This window comes from Lipophrys pholis (assembly GCF_963383615.2).
Source record: "Lipophrys pholis genome assembly, chromosome: 23".
Classification (NCBI taxonomy): Eukaryota; Metazoa; Chordata; class Actinopteri; order Blenniiformes; family Blenniidae; genus Lipophrys; species Lipophrys pholis.
The window spans coordinates 3,498,230-3,517,135 of NC_137645.1; the positions used below are offsets into that span (position 1 = coordinate 3,498,230).

At 47.0% G+C, this 18,906-nt stretch overlaps 1 protein-coding gene across 1 annotated transcript; it reads right to left on the bottom strand.

Annotated features, from left to right (window-relative positions):
- Positions 1-460: 460 nt before the first annotated feature.
- LOC308127575 (uncharacterized protein) lies at positions 461-18,473 on the bottom strand. Its single transcript, XM_080492706.1, has 21 exons — positions 18,268-18,473; positions 17,208-17,423; positions 16,861-17,027; positions 16,521-16,549; positions 16,207-16,245; positions 15,692-15,735; positions 11,965-14,585; positions 11,729-11,887; positions 10,580-10,638; positions 10,459-10,479; positions 8,771-9,027; positions 8,553-8,614; positions 8,185-8,425; positions 6,419-7,230; positions 6,126-6,345; positions 3,274-3,484; positions 2,778-2,966; positions 2,448-2,685; positions 2,126-2,205; positions 1,846-1,909; positions 461-1,344 (listed from the first exon to the last, which is right to left on the bottom strand). The coding sequence occupies exons 1-20, from the start codon at positions 18,335-18,337 to the stop codon at positions 1,876-1,878; spliced, it is 5,769 nt and encodes a 1,922-aa protein (XP_080348832.1). The 5' UTR covers positions 18,338-18,473; the 3' UTR covers positions 461-1,344; positions 1,846-1,875.
- Positions 18,474-18,906: the final 433 nt, after the last annotated feature.

The following is an 18,906-nucleotide window of genomic DNA, read 5'->3' on the forward strand; positions in this document are numbered from 1 at the left end:
AAGATCTCACACCTGCAGGTAGCCAACAGACCCCGCCCACTTTTTGTTCAAAAAAACATAACAGTAAGAAGCACCACTCAGGATGTGTGTCGCCCTCTGCTGGTGGATTAAAGAATGGAAACTCTGCTTTAGTTACACAACGAACATTCCTACAGTCACGCGTTCACATGTGCAAACACACTTAAGCATGTTGCCATCAACGTCGACTCCAAGGTGACACAGAACGATGTCTGTCAGCATCTCTCTCACACACACACACACACACACACACACACACACACACACACACACACACACACACACACACACACACACACACACACACACACACACACACACACACACACACACACACACACACACACACACACACACCCTTGTCAGTGAGTTGTCATGGTGACAACAGGTTTGACTGACAGGTCAACCCCGACCACGTGTCCAATCAGAAGCAAACAGAGTTGTGTAAAAAATGTGTTTTTATTTTAGAAAAGTGATTCTACCACCACACAGACGACACCAACAAACAGAGACATGCAGCGGCTCCAGAGAGGAGTACCAGCAACTACTGGGATACTGCAAGAAAACACACAAAGCATCCCAAACTGTGACGGTTCTGATGGCGTCGTCTTTATTCCCACGAGACGCTACAGCCATTCACCGCTGACACGCACACAAGTCACATGACCTTCAAACGCACAACACAGAACACTTCTGAGTCCACACACAACTAACGACTGAAGAAACTCGCCCTGCAACGCCCGCTGCACAGCCACACCGTACCACCAGGGGGCGCTCTTTATTCACTCCAGCATCCAGTCTGTCTTCAGCCCAATCCGTAAGATGAGTGACGGGCCTGAGGACAGCCTGGAGGTCACAGAAAACTTTTCAGTGTTGTGTAATGTTCCTTTAAACATGAGTCCGTCTTGTGAAACAGAAAGTTAAGATTGTGAACCTTGATGATAAAGACTTGTTCAAAAAAAAACAAAAAACCATGCGTCCGGGCTGCAGGGGGCGACGGTGTGGCTTCTGCCGTCCGAACAAAGAGTACCCCCGCAGAGACGAAGACCAGAGAAATGTAAACATGGAGAAGCGCCCGCTGCGACTTCTGCGCCCCGTCTCCCCGGAGAGCTGACGGAGCGGCGAAGGCACTGACGAGGAGGAACGCAGGGAACCGCTGACGGCAGCGAAGCAATGCCGAGTTTGCACAAACAGAACGTAAAACATCCCACAAATGGGCGGAGTCACAGGCCAGGCCGCCGCCCACTGGCCACAGTCCGAAACGCTTCACATTCCACCGAAGACGCGGATCATCTTCCTCCCTTCAGCCGGTGGCCAGCAATGTTTCTGTGGACAGACGGAGAGACAGACATATTGAAAGAAAAAGTTAGTTAAATGACAATGTTTGGATAAAACAATTAAATGACAATTATATAGTAATTATATTCATAGAACAAGTATAAACAAAATTATCATGACAAGTTTTTTACCAACAAGTTCAGTGAAAATTTTATAACAAATAAACTTCCAATGAGGCGCTTTTTTAAAAAGTTTAGCGACAACTGTTACAACTATAACAACAAAAACAACTGGAACAACTAAAACAATACCTGAACAAGTTTAACATCAAGCTTTAAACAGGAGTACAACAAATATAATGAGAAGTATAATTAGAAGTATGACCAGTTGACATGTAACAAAAAAGATCAAGAACTAAATTTAGTGATATGTATGTTTATAAATCTAAAACCAGTAATAATAAAACAGAGGTCAGCATGTCCGAGGTCAAAGTGTTGGGGTTAGAAGTCAGTGTATCAGGGTCAGAGGTCAGACTGTCTGAGGTGGTACCTGGAGGTGGGCGGTCGCCGGCTTTCGGAGTTACGTGGTTGAGCTTCCTCTCCTCTCCAGGAACCTGCTCAGCCGACAGGAGACAGAAAATCTGTCTTAGTTTTGCATTTTTCTGTCATTCATTGAATGAACTAATTTCTTTCACTTTTTGTTGTTGCTGAAAGTTTTAAACTTCAGTTGTGTTTCTGTGCTTCCAGGTTAAAACTGTCCCGCGAGAGAATTCTGACGTGACGCAGGAAAGTGCCACCAGAGGGCGCTGTCCATTGTGTCAGACACTCACACTTGAGTCTGTCGCACAAAGTCTGCGAAGTGTTGGTCCCTGGCGCACAGCTCGATGATCCTCAGCCGCTCCTGGATCTCCTGCAGAGACCAAACAACAGCTTTATGTAAGAGGAGGAACTAAAAATACCGACTGCACCATCGGACTGGAACCCTGCAGCCAAGACACTGTCACAACAGCCTGACACACACACACACACACACACACACACACACACACACACACACACACACACACACACACACACACACACACACACACACACACACACACACACACACACACACACACACACACACACACACACACATTCTCCTCTCACCTCTTTGGTGAGCGTCATGTTCCCATAAATGTTCCTGATTTCTTCGCTGCTCAGCTCTTTAGAGGCGCCTCCGCTGCCCGAACTGCTGGACTGCAGCGGGATGGGGTCACAGAAGCGGCGGTAGTACTGCGGAGGGTCGTCGTCGTAGCGACGATAGTACTGGGCAGTGACCGGGTCGCTCTCGAACATGGGGTTGAACTTGGTGGCGCGCTCCAGTGTTGGCACGCTGTCACCCCGCCTGCAAGCGTGCAGGTGCTGAACTGTTAGTATTCCTACGAAGTTTCTAACAACGGATTTGGGACTCACTGGACACAGGAAGTGGTGGCGTACCGGAGAGGGTCCTCCGTGTCCTCGCTGTCATACTGATTTCGCAGCGTCCTCGCCAGGAAGAAGATGATTCCTGCAGCTACTGAGAGGAAGCCTGCCACCGAGGCCACGGCGATGCCGACCACCAGCGGCTCAGACACGTACTCCTCACAGTGCTCACCACGGTACCACCAGTTCTCCCCGACACGACATCTAGACGGAAAGGTCGCAGGTTCAATTCCCAATCAAGACACCAAAACAGCCACGAAATGATCCACTGGTGTTGCTCGAGGTTTACTGCTGGGTCCATTATTGTTGAACGTCAACATGCATGTATGTAGATGATACACGTATATATGTTTGTATTATTATACTACAAATACAAATCTAGTATAAATAATTAAATGGCGTCCCTCAAGGTTGAATTAGAGGTCTTTTTTTTTTTTTGAAACAAAGCTTATGTCCAGTGGATTGGTCAATATCTAGATGATAGTCGTTTGTGTTTAAAAGCCCCTCCCACCTGCAGATGGCGCCCTTGCCGGGGATGACGTCACATTTGCCATCGTTGAGGCAGAAGTCGTGCTGCACGTCGCAGACGCTCTGACACGGCAGCCCGTCCACGCTCACGTAGCCGGCATCGCACACGCACTCGGCCTCGCTGGACCAGGCGTTGACCATGCACCTGGAGAAGTCGTTACAGGCCTGGAACTTACAGGGATCGGCGCGGTCACCTGAGGGAGGAGGAGGCAGAAACTTTATTAACACCAACACTACGGCACCAGTACCAGTACCTGTACCAGTACCAGTACCAGTACCAGTACCAGTCTGGACAGACATCCAAAACATTCATGTCACAACACAGAACAAGAAGTGCTCCAAAAGTCTCAGTCTGACGGCGGCAGGTTCTCTTATTTGGACGAACACCAAGTCTTTTTGAGAAACACGATGCTCATATGGAAAGCAGGGGCAGAGATTTATTCAGCTCATGACACAGATCCAGTGTGGAGGTTTTTCCACTGTCGTCTTACAAATCGTTCATGCCTTGTAAGTCTTGCCGATGGCGCAGCGATTCAGACCTCCAAGAATGAACTCTGGAGCCTCTGGACGGTGGAGACGGTTTGTGTTTGACCTCCACGGTCGGCTGAGCAGCAGTAGATTGTAAAAAAAAATTAAAATAAAAAGTTGTTGAAACTCGAGGAAAAAGTCAGCGTTAGACATAAAAGTGAGAGGCATAAAAGTGAAGAAAATACTACAACCGAACTCACAGTCCACATACTGAGTCTCAAACATAAACCAAATGAGCACAGACATTAAAAACGTCCACAGTTAAAACATCAGTGACAACCAATAAGCCTATTCAGCACATTTGCTCTATAAAAGACTGTGAGTTTCTATTTATGAGTCAGGTCAGAGGTCAGTGAGGCAGACTTGGGATTGGAGGTTTGCAGGTTTGTTCGGCAGGAAAGACCTGCCAATGCAACGAGTTCTGGATCATTTCTTGATATCAGCCCAGCTGGTCTGGGAGTGGCTGTCTGCTGCTTTAATTAGCAGCTCAGTGATTGGGTGACAAACTCTGGCTGTATCTTTGGACAGACTGCCGGGGTTCATGCCCCGGCTGAAAGGTCGGGCGGCGGCGCTGCAGCCTGACGCTCATTGGGCTGTGTGCTTGTGCAATGGAAAGAAAGAAAGAAAAAAAAAAGATGAAGGTAGTAAACTGATTAGCGCCTGCACGGTGAGTGGTGACCGCCGTGACTCACCGCGGTAGATTAGGGTTATCGGGCTGTCAGGAGCTCCTCTGATTGGCTCAGACAGATTAAAGAGCTGTAGGTCAACACAGACACGGGAAAAGATGGAAGGCTCCCGCTGAAGAGGCCATCTTTGACCGTCACAGAGAAAGTTACAAGGAGTTTTCTGGCTCCCTGTCATTTCATTACATCATTCTCTGACTGCAGCTACTTGTGGGGTTCCTCAGGGCTCAGTTACTGGGCGGTGCTTGTTGTTCACTCCTGAATATGGTGGAAATGACCCAGGTGTTCCTCAGGGCATTGGTTTTGGATCATCATATGTTATAGTTCATTTATGTCAAATAAATCTTAAGACATGTGACCTTGATGGAACTCAGAAAACCAGAACAATACTGCTTTTGGCTTCTGTATTATTGAAAAATGATGTTTCAAAGGGTTCGACCCTCTATGATATCGTTATTTATAATATTTGTATAATATTCATTAATACTGCAGCATTGAACCTTTTAAGACTCTTGAAGGAAACAAAACAAACTCTCAGAGTCTGAGTGTTGACAGTATGGATTTCTTCAGGGATGTGGTCTTGGTCCTTGGTTTTTCTTTATTTGGAAAATTAAATAAAGCGGTTGTGTGGAATTCCACAAACATGCTGTCGCTTGGTGAGAAGAGGAAAGTTGCCACAGATTCAGATGCCCCTTGAGGCCAATGATGGAACATAAGCGTCACATCATGCAATCTACTTTGGAAAATGTCAGAATGGAGTTGATAAATTGCAAATACTCACATTACTGTGATTAAATACTACTTATTGAGACTTATACTTCGATGGCCTCTGTGGGTTTTGAGCCTTAAACAAAGAGGACGTGAAGACGCTGGTCTATCTTTAAGTCTGTAAATCTCCGTCGGAGAGTTTCTCCTCTCTGCAGGTGTGAAGAGTCTGAGCTCAGGTAAACAGCAGGTGAGTCCCTGTGTCCTGCTGCTCCTCACGTTCCGTGCAGACAGATTATCCCCATATTAAACCGCGGGCCCGTCAAAGCTGCTGCTCACACCCAGAGTGGACCCGACTGGAAGATGGAGCAGCTCTGCACCTTCAAACGCGCACCAACTTCTCCCGAGAGGCATCAGCTCCACCAGAGCCAAACTAGATTCTCCAACATGAACCTTTTTTTCCTTCTCCAAAAACAAAGTGTGTTCCTTAAAAACACACAGAACTTCATCCAAATATTTTCCAATGTCCCCAAAGATTTCACACAATTTGATCAGTTTCTCTAAAGATCCACTAACCTCTCAAAAACAAATGTACCAACTTCACTTTCACTTTCAAGGAGAACATGTCTGAGATCAAATCCTGCTCAGGCCTCAAGACGCCAAAAGATTTCTGATAAAAGACTGAAAATATGACAGAAACAAGAGAAACTGCATGTTTGATTCAATTGAGTCACTATCATGATTTTATGTCTCAATAAGGAAGTCGTATATCATTCTTACACGACGCCTCCGACGAGTTTCTTCAGGCGTTGGAGACGTTACAGTTTGGAGCGTCTGGTGCAAATAACCTTTGACCACAATAATGTTCCACTTCATGCTCAAGTGAGTGTGAGTATGAAATATCAGAACAAAGCCGTACCTGATTCTACATCCAGAGAGTACTTGTCGATGGCCAGGTTCATGGTTTGGTATGCGGTGTTGGCAAAGTCCTCCAAAATCAGGTAGATGACATTGGTGACCCCTTTGGGAACCGGCTTACCGAACCTCATGCGACTGTTCACGACGATGCTGCCGTTCCTGAAGTTGAGGATCTCCAGGTTCTGGAAGTTGTTCAGGTTGGACTCCAGGTACGGGACCAGCTGCAAGGTGAAGCAGAACACATTAGAACCCGGACATATGGTTTTATTCCCTTTGAAACTCCTGAGTTCTCACCAGGTGGAGGAACCGCTGTTCCAAGGCCTTGTACTCCGGGGAACTCTTGTTGAACAGGTCCATGGAGAACACCATGTTGGTCACTCTCAGTCTGAAAAAGACCGTCAGTTCTCTGCCAGGGTGGGTTGGTAAGGCGAAGGCATCCAAGTCCGAGCCCTGAGCGCCACTCGAGAACCCACTGGTGTCACCTTCAGCCAAGACACCGCCATACTGGAAGACGTCAAAGCTGACGCCGATGCTGGGCACCTCGGACAAATCGAACGGTTGGAGCTCGGACTCGGAAGCACCGTCTTTGACTTCCTCAGGAGAGGAGGTCACTTTTTGGAGAACGTCGATAGCTGCTTCTTCTCCTGAAGGGCTCGTCAAAGCTACGCTCACGTCTACATCAGGCTGTGGAGCACCTGGTGACCTCTGTGGAGGACTGTCTGTCTTGTTTACAACCACCACCTCCCGTGTTGACGGAGTGACAGGTGGCGATGGCGTGCTGACTGGGAGGTCAGTAACGTCTTCGTGGTTTTGGTGCTCATGGTGAATCAGATCCTCGTCCTCCGGCACTGAATCCGACACTCGAGTGAACGGCGAGTCCTTCTCAGGCGAGAGGGCGATGGCGCCATGGTCCAGATTTAGAGTTGGAGTAGTGGCTGGAGCTGCTGTTGTTGTTGTGACAACCATGACTTCATCCACTGCCAGGTCCTTGTCTAGGATTACCGCTGCTGTCGACAGCGGGGGGTCGGTGACACCGATGTGCTGCTCCTCCAAAACCTCAATGGCTTCCTGGGGTTTTGTGAGCGGTGGCAGCAGCTGAGGCTTTTCTGTGAGTACATCAGGTTGGAGTAGCTCTTCAGTGGTTGACCAGGCTGGTTCTTTCACGGTGACCGCCAGAATTTCCACAAACGCCGGCACGCCCCCAGTTGAGGTTGCCTGACTTTCAGGTGCAAATGTAACTAGTGACTCAGACTCTTCTTCTGTTGCCACATTGATTACTGCCTCGCTCATTATCGCCATCTTTGTAGTTGTTTCTTGATGCCCATCGGATATTTCAGTTGGTCCGACCAGAACAGAAGCCTCTCGAGTCCAAACGTCCCATTGAGGAGGATCCGTGGCAGCTGACTGGGTTCTCTGTGGCTCAGTTAGTGAGAAGTCATCATAGATGCCAGATGCTTCCATTGTTTGCACTGAAAGTTCAACAGTTCCTTTGGGTGAGAAAACAGGTGGCTTGGTTGTAGTCATGATTGGCAGAGTCACTAAAACATGATCCAGAAACTCAACCACGTGTCCTGGAGTTGAATCTTCAAGCGTGGAAGCTGCTGTTGTCTGGACATCGGGAGCTTCAGTGAATTCAACTCCTAAAGCAACAAAGTCATCTTTTTCAGTGGACAGTGGCTCCAAAGTGTCTTCGTCCTCCTCCAGGTCAGGTGGTGGGAACACCTCCAAGACACTGTCCTCATAAATGTAGATCCTGTCAGATGTTGGTGAGACTTCCCAACTCCAGAGGTCAGCTCCCTGAGTGTCTCCAGAGAAACCTGAACCCGATCCATCGTCCAGTGAGGTCTCAGCGGTTGTCACAGGTTTTGTGGGAGAACCACCAGTGTGGCTTCCTGGAAGAGCATCGTCCCCGGTACCAAGGAACTCTTCATTTTCAAAGTTCCCCTTGTCTATGGGAAACAGAAATACATGCTGACTCATCAACACCCAGCAGGAACAATTTTTGAAAAGGACTTTCTGGTCACTTTTAATCACACTCTCTCCAGTAAAGGGTCACTTACTTGCAGGGACGTTCGCCTCGAGGTCAAAGGTCTTCTCGGGGGAGTCAATTGGCAGTGGAGGAGCCACGGCCTCATCGAATAGGAAGACGTCATTCTCGCTGGCTTCCTCACTCTGCGGGACTTTCCATTGGTCAAAGGCGTTGAACAGGAAGTCATCCTTCTTGGGGAAAACCTCGCTGGTGATATCGTCTGGCTCATGGCTCGGAGCATCAGGCGGCTTCTCAGCGGCGAGGATGTTGTCCTGAAAATAGAAGAGTGCATCAACAGAGGGAGAAGGTCGTCTCAGAAGAAAATCAACTGGAAGGTCTACTTTCACTCAGTTCCAGTGACATTAGAATACTTTCTGCTTTCTGTGTCAGTGGACTCACCATGCTGTCGTAGGCGCCGGCTGGACGACTCGTAGGGTTCACCGAAGGCAGCAGGTTCTCCGCTGTGGAAAATGAAGAGAATTGTTGTTATATATAGTTTCGGAAAGTTTTCTTCAAAATATTTCTGACATCAGCTGATTTATGACGAATTCAACTTGTTGAAAGTCAACTACAATTATTATACAACACTAATTTGTCATTAGTAGAAATCAGCGAACCGTTCTCCAGCTGCATCGGGTCGCCCTGCCCCGCCTCCAGGCTGCTGTTGGTGAGGAAGTTGTCTTTGTGCAGCGCCTCGGTTATGTAGTTCCGGAAGTCGGTGATTGTGTAGACGACAGTGGGCTGCTCAGCGGCGCCGGGGAAGTTCTTCTCCACGCGGTTGTTCTGCAGCGAGATGAAGTCCAGCGTGTTGTTGGCGATGCCGCCGCCGTCCACCTCCAGAGTGATGGCGTAGTGGACCAGGACCACCAGACCCCTGGCGGGACCACAAGACACACATTTGTTCAGACACAAGCCATCAGAAAGTAATTACAGTACATGAATATAAATTCCATAAATTCTGATTGTATTTTACGTTTTACATCAATTTGATTAAATCCAACAAGAATAAGTAAATCATGTTTTATATCATTAACTCATAAGATAAATATTTAAAGATAAGTCTGTGGATGGGTGTTTAAGTAACATAAAAGAAATAACTGGATTCAATAGAAAAGAAATACTTAAATTAAATTGAAGTCAATTTAGTTGATTAAAACAGAGTAGATGTAATGAACCTAGCAAATCATTGGAACAAATACAAAGGAAAAATGAATTTCAATCAAAAAAGTTGTGATGAAAATGAAAGTTTGTGAGTTGAACTAAAGTAATTTATTGTAGTAAATAAAGTAATTAATCAAATTAAGTAGAATATTGGATTAATTAATGTAACAATTAAGTTGAAGTCAATAAAAGGAAAATCAACTTGAAATAAAATAATGAAATTCCATTTTAGGAGTAAATGTAATTGAAATATTAAATTATAATACATTCACAGGGTTAATAAAGATATAATTTAATATAATCAAATTGATTTGCATGCAAATAAATTATATGATTAGAGTGAATTGAATTGAAACATTACTTTTTCGTGACTTTATGGAGTTGAAAAAAATTAAATAATCCAAATTAAAGTGTTGGAATGAATAAAATATAAATAAAATTATGAATATAAATGGAATAGGAGGATTGAAATGAAGTAATATAGAGAATGAAATCAATCAAATTGAACTTGATTAGGTTAAATAAATTCATTGAAGTGAATCAAACTAAAGTAAATGATAAATTTAATTAAAACAATCTACTTCCGCAGTTAAAGAAAAGAATTAGCTGAGGGGTGAGGAGGGTGGGGTGGGGTGGGGGGAGGGGTTAGTCAGAGTGAGTTGGGGTGAGGTCTGCCTCAGTGGGGGAGTTTGTCTTTGCGGTAAATCCTCAGCAGTAATCCGGCGGCGGCGAGGGACTGATCCAACTTAAGAGCTGATTGGTGATTGTTGAGGACATTAAGAGGACGTTAGCGTGGAGCACAGGATCACGGAACCACTAACTCTTTAAAGCCAGCGGTGAATCGTGGCCGTGTCGCTGCTCGCTGCCAGGCTGGAGAAAGCCGAGACTCAGACGGGTTCTCAGCGGGTCTAGAGACAGCGCCCCCTCTGGTGTGGAAAACCAAAACCACCACCAAAGAAAAGCCTTCAAGCTTTACACAAGATCTCTCTTGGAGTTGGAGAATCGTTTACTGAACTATTCTGACAACCTGATCATAAACTTTACCATCACAATCCCTCCACTGCAGGAAATAGTCCCTCCCATGAACACCAGGGTTCGTTTCTGTCTCGCAACAGGTACAGTGGATGAAGAGAGTCAGACTTACCTCTCCAGGTCCTTCTGAGGCCTGAAGACAAAGACAAAAACACACAAACCTTAAAATCAGATGACCAGATTTTTTAATTTGTTAAAGTAAAGAAATACAACAAAGAGGCCAAAGAGCTGACCTGAACTCGATGATGGAGACGCCCTTAAAGCCCGGCAGCCTCTCAAAGGCGTCTTCAATCTAAAGCGAGAAGGAGAAACTTTGAAGAATGAAGACATTTCAGTCGCTCAGGCAGATCCCAGCAGACCACGTGAACTCATCATCTCCATTTGAAACATCATCACTGATGTTCAGGATCCAAATCTTCATCAGTTACTGGATGAGGGTTGTCAAGATCTGGAAACTTCCATCCTTAAAGAATGTCTTTTCATAAGTCTAGAATTTGGGTTGGCGCCTCGATCAATAAGGTCCAACAGTAGTTGATGAGGTCCCCGACCAGAGTCCTGCACTGGGTCGATACCAGCTGTTTCAGTGGTCTGATGTCTTAGTTTTCAGTTTGTCTCAGTTGTGTTCCAGGACTGTGGACATTTCACAGTGTTGGAGAGAAACCATCTGATACTGAAAGGAGTGATGACATGTCTGACTTGTGCTTTAACCTTAAAATAAAAAATTAAAAAAACGAACTCGCTCTGTATTCAGGCAGTAAAATCTGATATTTGCAATAACACCAATGGCTGCTTGCTTTCTCTTCAACCTCTTCGCCCTCATCACTGAAATAGTACCGACAGTCCTCGAACAAACTGGCAGCTTTCCTGGCAACGTTGCTTTGTTTCCAGGTGAGTCACCGCTCGGACTCCAAATGCCGTTTTCCAACAGAAAGGAAAACTGAGTCGAGGCCTTTGAAGACAAGCCAAAGGCCCAAGTCAGCAGTTTTATGGAAAAAGCAGCAGTGAGGGAAGAGAACCAAGGAGGAAAACAAGATGACGACAATACCGAGGGCCAAAATGGTCACCTAAGGCGTCAGTATCATTTAAAATGTAAGGTCTTGTACACACCTGGCGACAACAGGCTCCTGTTCTCTCTGCATTTCAGGAATAAAGTGAAGAATTACATCCAAATCTCCCGCAGTAATATCTAAGTGTGTGTCGTCCAGGTAGAGTTATAAAGTCATCATAACACCGCTCTAGTTGTTGTAGAGACTTTCCAGCTACCTGCTGAACGTCGATGCTCTCCGAACCGTTAACTATGTACCGTGTATCACTACAAAGCCACCAGGAGTCGTTCCTGAACCTTTACTGCTCTACGTTAATCCGAAGACAAATGGACTCACCCTGTGGGTGAACTGTCGGGCCAGCAGCTGGTACTCGAAGCTGCTCGGGTCCCTCAAGGCGTTGTTGTAGGTTTCTTCTCGCAGTCGGACGCTCAGCTCCACAACATGGTCCTTCAGAGGGTTCAGGGGCCGCAGCAGGGCGTCGATCTCATTGCCAATCTGAAAGTGAAAGAACGTTTGTTTGGTCGCTCGTTAGGCGAGATTAAAACAAAACACACGGATTTATCGATGCTCACCGAGTTCTCCTGCTCATCCTCCAGCCCAAAGCCATTGTTTCCCAGTAAGTCTTCTTCATACGGATGCTCCGTCAGATCTGGGAAGTTCCCGTTGTTGTACTCCACTACGTACTTGGTGGTGGCCTCCCCGGGGCTCGGAGTTCCTGGTGAACCATCCGATGTGACTTCCACTTCTGGTTCCGGAGTGATCTCATCAAGAGATTGCAGTGGGACTTCCTCCGAGGTCTCCTCTGCCTCTCCAGCTGGAGAACCGTCCTCCACTAATTCTGGACGAGCTTCTGGAGCTGCAGGGATGCTTCCTGGCTGTTGCTGGGTGGGAAGCTCTTCAGCAGACTCTGGGATGACCTCCTCAGGGGGTTCTACTTCAAACACTGTTCCCGGTTGGACATCGGTCGCAGGTTCCAGAGTCTCCTCTTCAGCTTCAGGAACCGGTTCTGGTTCTGTCACCTCAGCGGTGTCATCATCTTCTGTGGGTTCTGGAGGAATCTCCACCTCAGTGGGATGGTCCACCAGTACTTCTGGTTCAGGTGTTCCGTCTAATTCAGTCACTGGTACTAGTACCTCTGCGTCTTCTGGAACCACAACAACCACAGGAGTGGTCTCGTCATTCTCCTGTGAAGCTTCTGGTGGTCCAACCTCCTTTAGATCTTCTGGTGTGACTACTTCTGGTTCAAAGAAATCCCCTCCTTCTCCATCATCTGACACTTTCACTCCAGGTTCCTGCTGGGTTTCCTCCTCAGAGGTTACACTGTGATCCTCTTTGTCTTCCATCGAGGCTTCTTCTTGAACAGATCCATCTGTCGGTTCTTCTATAGAATCAGCTTCTTCTGCAGAGTCGGACTCGACACTGGTTCCAGCTGCAGGTTTCACTTCAAGCGACGGTTCTCGCGTGGCTTCAGGTTCTGGTATGATGTCCTCAAGAAGTTCTCCATGTTCTGGGTCAGGTTTTGGTTTTACTTCAGCTCCGGCAGGTTCTTTGATATTTTCTTCAACAGGTTCTCGCTCATGTACATTTTGTCCTCCAGATTCCAGTTCTTCTAGACTTTCTTCTATAGGTGCTGGTTCCCCTAGGTCTTCACCTACAAGTCCTGGTTCTTCTGGAGTTTCTTCTACAGGTTCTGGTTCCCCTAGAGATTCTTCTACAGGTTCTGGTTCTTCTGGAGTTTCTTCTACAGGTTCTGGTTCTTCTAGACTTTCTTCTACTGGTTCTGGTTCTTCTGGAGTTTCTTCTACAGGTTCTGGTTCCCCTAGAGATTCTTCGACAGGTTCTGGTTCTTCTGGAGTTTCTTCTACTGGTTCTGGTTCTTCTAGACTTTCTTCTACTGGTTCTGGTTCTTCTAGAGTTTCTTCTACAGGTTCTGATACTTCTGGAATTATTAATTCATGTTCAGGTTCATTCAAAGTTTCTTCCTCAGGTTCGGATTCTTGGGGAACTTTTTCTCCAGTTTCTGGTTCATGTAACGTTTCTTCTACAGGTTCTGGTTCTGGTACAGTTCCTTCTTTAGTTTCTGCTTCATGTGGAGTTTCTTGTCCAGGTTTTAGTTCTTGTACCGTTTCATCTTCAGGTTCTGGTTCTTCCTGCTCTGCAGGCTTTCCTGATACGTCTCCTGTATCCAGAACATCTTGTATTGGTTCTCCTTTGGTGTCACTTAGTTCGTCCTCTGCAACTCCTGCAGCTTCTTCTTCATTGATCAGTGTTTCCGCTCCAACGTCTGTTGGTTCCTCTTCTACGGCTCCTTCCTCGTTTGTGTCTGCTGTATCGCCTTCAACCGTCACACCCGGATCTTGAATGTCAGTTAGTACCTCTTCAGCCGTTTCAAGTAAATCTTCCTCCGTAGATTCTCCTCCTTCTCCTTCAGTTTCTGGAGGTGGGGTCGCCTCCATACTGATCTCGTCCAGTGCTGCTTTATCCGTCCCCTCCTCTTCACTGGACTCTTTGACCTCCGTCGATATTGTCAGGATGGATGCCTGCGAGGGAAGATCAGCTTCCAAGTCTGAGGCTGATTCTTGATCTTGGGTCACGTCTATAATGACCTCGACCTCTTCTTCTGAATCTGTGATCAGGAACACAGTCGGCGTCACCTCTGGTGTGACTCCAGCAGCACCAGCCTCTGAAGGACCTTCAGGTGGGGACACTTCAGCCTCATCAGGAGATTTCTCCACTTCTTCATCTGCGACATCCGGGACGTCCACTCTCACGACTTCTGGAGGCGCCGAAGAAGTCGAGTCTGTCCTCGTTTTCTCCACCGTGATGGATTCTGGGGCGAAGGTGGAGGTAGGCTTTGGGAGAACCGACACTGTGGCCTCTGTTGGGACTTCATGAGCTACGACCGCCGATGGCGGCTCCTCGCCTCTCGGACTAACTTCTTGGATCTCTGTTGTATCCGGTGCAACCGACTCCTCGATCGTAATGTCTTCTTCCTCAGATGTAACGTCTGGACGAGGCCCGTCAGACGGTTTGCTTGTTGAAGGTGTCAGATCTTCAGAAACTGGTCCAGCATCTGAAGACTGAACATCTTCACCATGAATCCCAGCAGAGGGAGCGTCAGTGCCGTGAGGAGGTGAACCTTCAGTCACAGATAGCGGAGGAGTCCCAGGAGTGACCTTGAAGGTTTCTTCCACTGTGGCAGAGCACAAAGACATCAAACATGTTTTCTAATTTGTTCAGAGATTGGTTATATAATTATCATGTAATTAGCATCATTTAAAAGAAAAAAAGCCACAAGTGTAATGAACAAAAATGTATATATATTTATACTTTTTATCAGTTGCTAAAAACCAAATATAAATCATAGAGTTCTTAAATTCTGTACAGAATCTTGTTACATTTTGGTGAATTTAAGGACTGAAGATGAAGTTAAAAAGTGAAATGTGTTTGGATACAAAACGTCATAATAGAACGTGAGAAACTTTTCTGGCTACAAACGTAAAAACTTTTGGTTTCTGAATGTTTGATTTCTACATTACAGCATACAGTTTTCTGTGTCATGTGATCGTATAAGGACAAGCATCCCCGTCAGCATTAGGCTCCAAAACTTCATTCAAACTTTGAGATGAAGGAAACTGCAGTCATGCAGGAGACGTGATAAAAAGTGGTGCGGAGGTCTGATGATGTCACCTCACACTCGTCCCGCTGGGTGACGCCTTCACAGACCAAACTGCTGCCGGGAAATAGGCTTACCGATCTATTCTAAGAGGCTCCGCCCCCTCACTGTTCTCGTCGGCGAGGCAAAAGGCCACAGCCAAACAAAGCTGTGGTTTAGGACCCATCAGACCCACCAGGGGTCAAGAGGGGATTTCAGAGCGTCGCAGTTATCAGAGCATAACTGATCTCTGGTGGTCTCAAACAGCTGAGCAGCAGATAGCTGCAGGATTATTCCCAACTGGAGACGTTTAAACGCAGCTCTCAGCTCAGGAGTCACACTTGAGGACAAAGGTTTGCCTGAGGTCTAAGGTCTCGGTGAGGTTTCAGGACCAAGATCTGGGGTCTGTCTGAGGTCCGAGGGCCGTCTAAGGACCGTCTTACAACTGTTTGAAGTACAGCTGAGGTGAGACTCACCACTTAGGGCTGAAGAAGGAGACAGCTGAAGACGAGCTAAGATGAAGAGTTTCACTCAGACTTCACATTTGACCTTTGGGCCACAATGTGACTGGACACGATGAGACGTCACACTGATGACAGTGAGGTGAACACCATGGAAACAAAGAGTATTGAGCGAGTTTATACCTGCCGACATCTCGGTCAGGGACGTCCACGTCGTCGTCTCAGAGCTGCACAGCAAAAACAAAACAAGAACATCAGAGATGTTTGTGTCACACTCAACAAACTCAACAAAAAAGTCAGGAATTTATAAACGGACTAAAACTTACTGACTTATTGTCACATTAAGTTATTAATTCAGTTACTCACTGATTAAAGGCAAATTAACTGAATCACTAACAGCCAACTAGTAAACAAAATAAAGCAAACTGACCAACTAACTAATGTAATGAACCTAATTCACCAAGTAAGTACCCAAATAAAGCAAACAGACAAATTGACTTATTAGAATTCACCAAATAACTCGTTAACTCACTGACTGGAATTAGGCAAACTAACTCAACAGAAAGTCAATCAAAACCAGGATCAGGTAAAACCGGTTCACAAAAGCAGGAGTACACAGACCACCAACACTAAAACCAGGACCAGGTAAACCAGGATGGGGGGGGGGGGGGGGGGGGGTCAGGTGTTCACAGGCCTACCTGCACGGAGGAAGAGGAGGAGCTGAGGAGACGGGATCACTGCAGCAGGTGATGAAACACAGCACACACACACACACACACACACACACACACACACACACACACACACACACACACACACACACACACACACACACACACACACACACACACACACACACACACACACACACACACACACACACACACAGGCTGTTTATCAGTCATCACAGCTGCAACAACAACAACAACAACACAAACAACAACAGAAAAAGAATAAAGTATCTCCAAAATGTGTGTTTACCTACAGAGACACACACACATAGGTCACTCACCTGTTGTCTCCTGTCGTCATGGCAACCCTCTGAAACAAACAAAAACAGGCAATCAGTAAAGAGGCTTTCAGGTTAATTGAGGCGTTTTTGTTCTTTTTTCATGTTTATTGTGTTGTTGTTGTTGTTTTTTTTTTACACAATCAAGACGTGTTTTAGTCGTGTTTACGGGGGGCATGTTGGAGCGATGTTTCCGATTTGTTGGAGGCCTGCTCATGACATATTTACAGTGTTTATCTGGCATGTTTGAATCATGCTTCTGGAGTGTTTGGGGTGTTTTTTTGTCTGTTGTGTCCATGACTTTTAGATGTGTTTCCAGGGAGTCTCCTGGTATGGAACTCACAGCGCGGACGAGGTTTCGGTGCTCCTCGGAGCGGCTGAAGAAGTCGCCGATGCCACTGATGCTGACTGAATCGTCCAGACAGCGACTCACCCACACCTGATACTCGTCTCGCTCTGGGAGGCGGTCCCAAAAAATCTTGAATGCTTCCCACACCGTCTCCTGACACACTGATACACACACATACTGTATTAACACACAGTGAGGTACTCACACACTGAAGATATACATAGGCATATAAATAGCTTCAACTCAGATTCAAGAGATTCATTCATCCAGTCATTCCTCCATTTGTGATTATTCTGGCGCTGAATGGATTAATCAGGAGCTGAACTCTGGGGGTCACTGACCTCTCAGGTGGAAGTATCTCAGGTGGTTGGAGACGACCTGTTCATACGTCTCCTGGCTGCACATCTTCACACCACTCGGAAACAGGACGTTCCTCTTATGCCGCGTCCTCAAAGCCGCTGAGTGCCGTCTGTCCCACAGAACTCCCGAGTCCAACGCCGCCGCTGTCCCAGACCCTTCACGCTGCTCTAAACCCGCCACCCACTCGCTGCTGGCATCTGCAGGGAACAGGGCTCGTTAAAGGAGCGGTCCCTCTTCCTCCTGCCCCTCAAGACAGCCTGTGGTGACCCCGTCAGGGGTCGCAAACCTCAGAATGGAAGAGGCTGTAAAAATAATCTGCATCACGATGCCTTGATTTTTCCGCTCTTAATTTCTACATCAGCACTTGGTATTGGACATGTGTGAAGGTTTCATGATGCCTCAGCTGTCCCTGTGGACATGTATGAAGGTACGCTGGTGCCTGACTCGTGTCTGCAGACAAGCATGAAGGCATGAAAAGTGTTTCATCTTTTTTGGGGACAGGTATGAGGGTGTAAAGGTGTCTCACCTGTGTCAATATACAAGTATGAAGGCATAAAGGTGTCTCACCTGTGTCAATGGACAGGTATGAGGGTGTAAAGGTGTCTCACCTGTGTCAATATACAAGTATGAGGGTGTAAAGGTGTCTCATCTGTTCGAGTGGACGTGTTTGTGGGTGCAAAGGCACCAGGTCTGTGTCAGTGGATATGCACGTAGGTATGAAGTTGCCTTGTCAGTGGACATGTATTAAAGTGCAAAGGTGTGTCACCTGTTAGTGGACAGATATGATGGTAGGAAGGTGCCTGACCAGTTCCACTGGAGAGGTATGAAAGCATATGGTTCTCACCTCCGAAGACATGTATGGAAGTGTGAAGGTGCCTGACCTGTGTTGGGGTCATGTACGAAGGTGTGAAGGTGCCTGACCTGTGTTGGGGTCATGTACGAAGGTGTGAAGGTGCCTGACCTGTGTTGGGGTCATGTACGAAGGTGTGAAGGTGCCTGACCTGTGTTGGGGTCAGGTACGACGGTGTGAAGGTGCCTGACCTGTGTTGGGGGACATGCATCCATAAAGCAGCAGCAGCATCCACAGCAGCGTTCTCTTCCTGGCAGGCATGTCTCGACCGTGTCCTCCGGACTGTCTCTCGCCGTCAGCTCAGCTCATCAGGGGCGTCCGTCTCGTCCATCCAGCAGCAGCGAGTGAGCAGCCGGCAGCGTCTTGGTGGCGGCGCGGTGGAGCAGCGAGCAGGTGAGCAGATGGGACTTTGCTGCTGCTACTGCTGCCGAGGATTTTTTCCCTCTTTAATCCGATTTGTTAAGCTGCTGGAGTGGATGAGTGTCAGAGCCACCAACGAGTTACCGTTGCTTAAAGGAAATCAAACACAAACAGGTTGATCACCACCGGCAGGGCGAGCCGTGGCACGCTGCACCACTGCTCCAGGGGCGCCCGGTTCGAGTTCCAGAAAGGGAAAATATAGGAGAGACAACAAAAAGTCAACCACAACCAGGACCAACGAGGGCCAGATTCGGACCAGAACCAGCAGAGGTTCAGGACGAAGTCAGAACAGGGTCAAACCAGAACCAAAATACTACAACAGGGTCAGACCAGAACCAGAACAGGGTCAAACCAGAACACAAAAAGAACCCAGCCCCTCACCTCCCAGCCTTTAATTGGATAAAGAGATT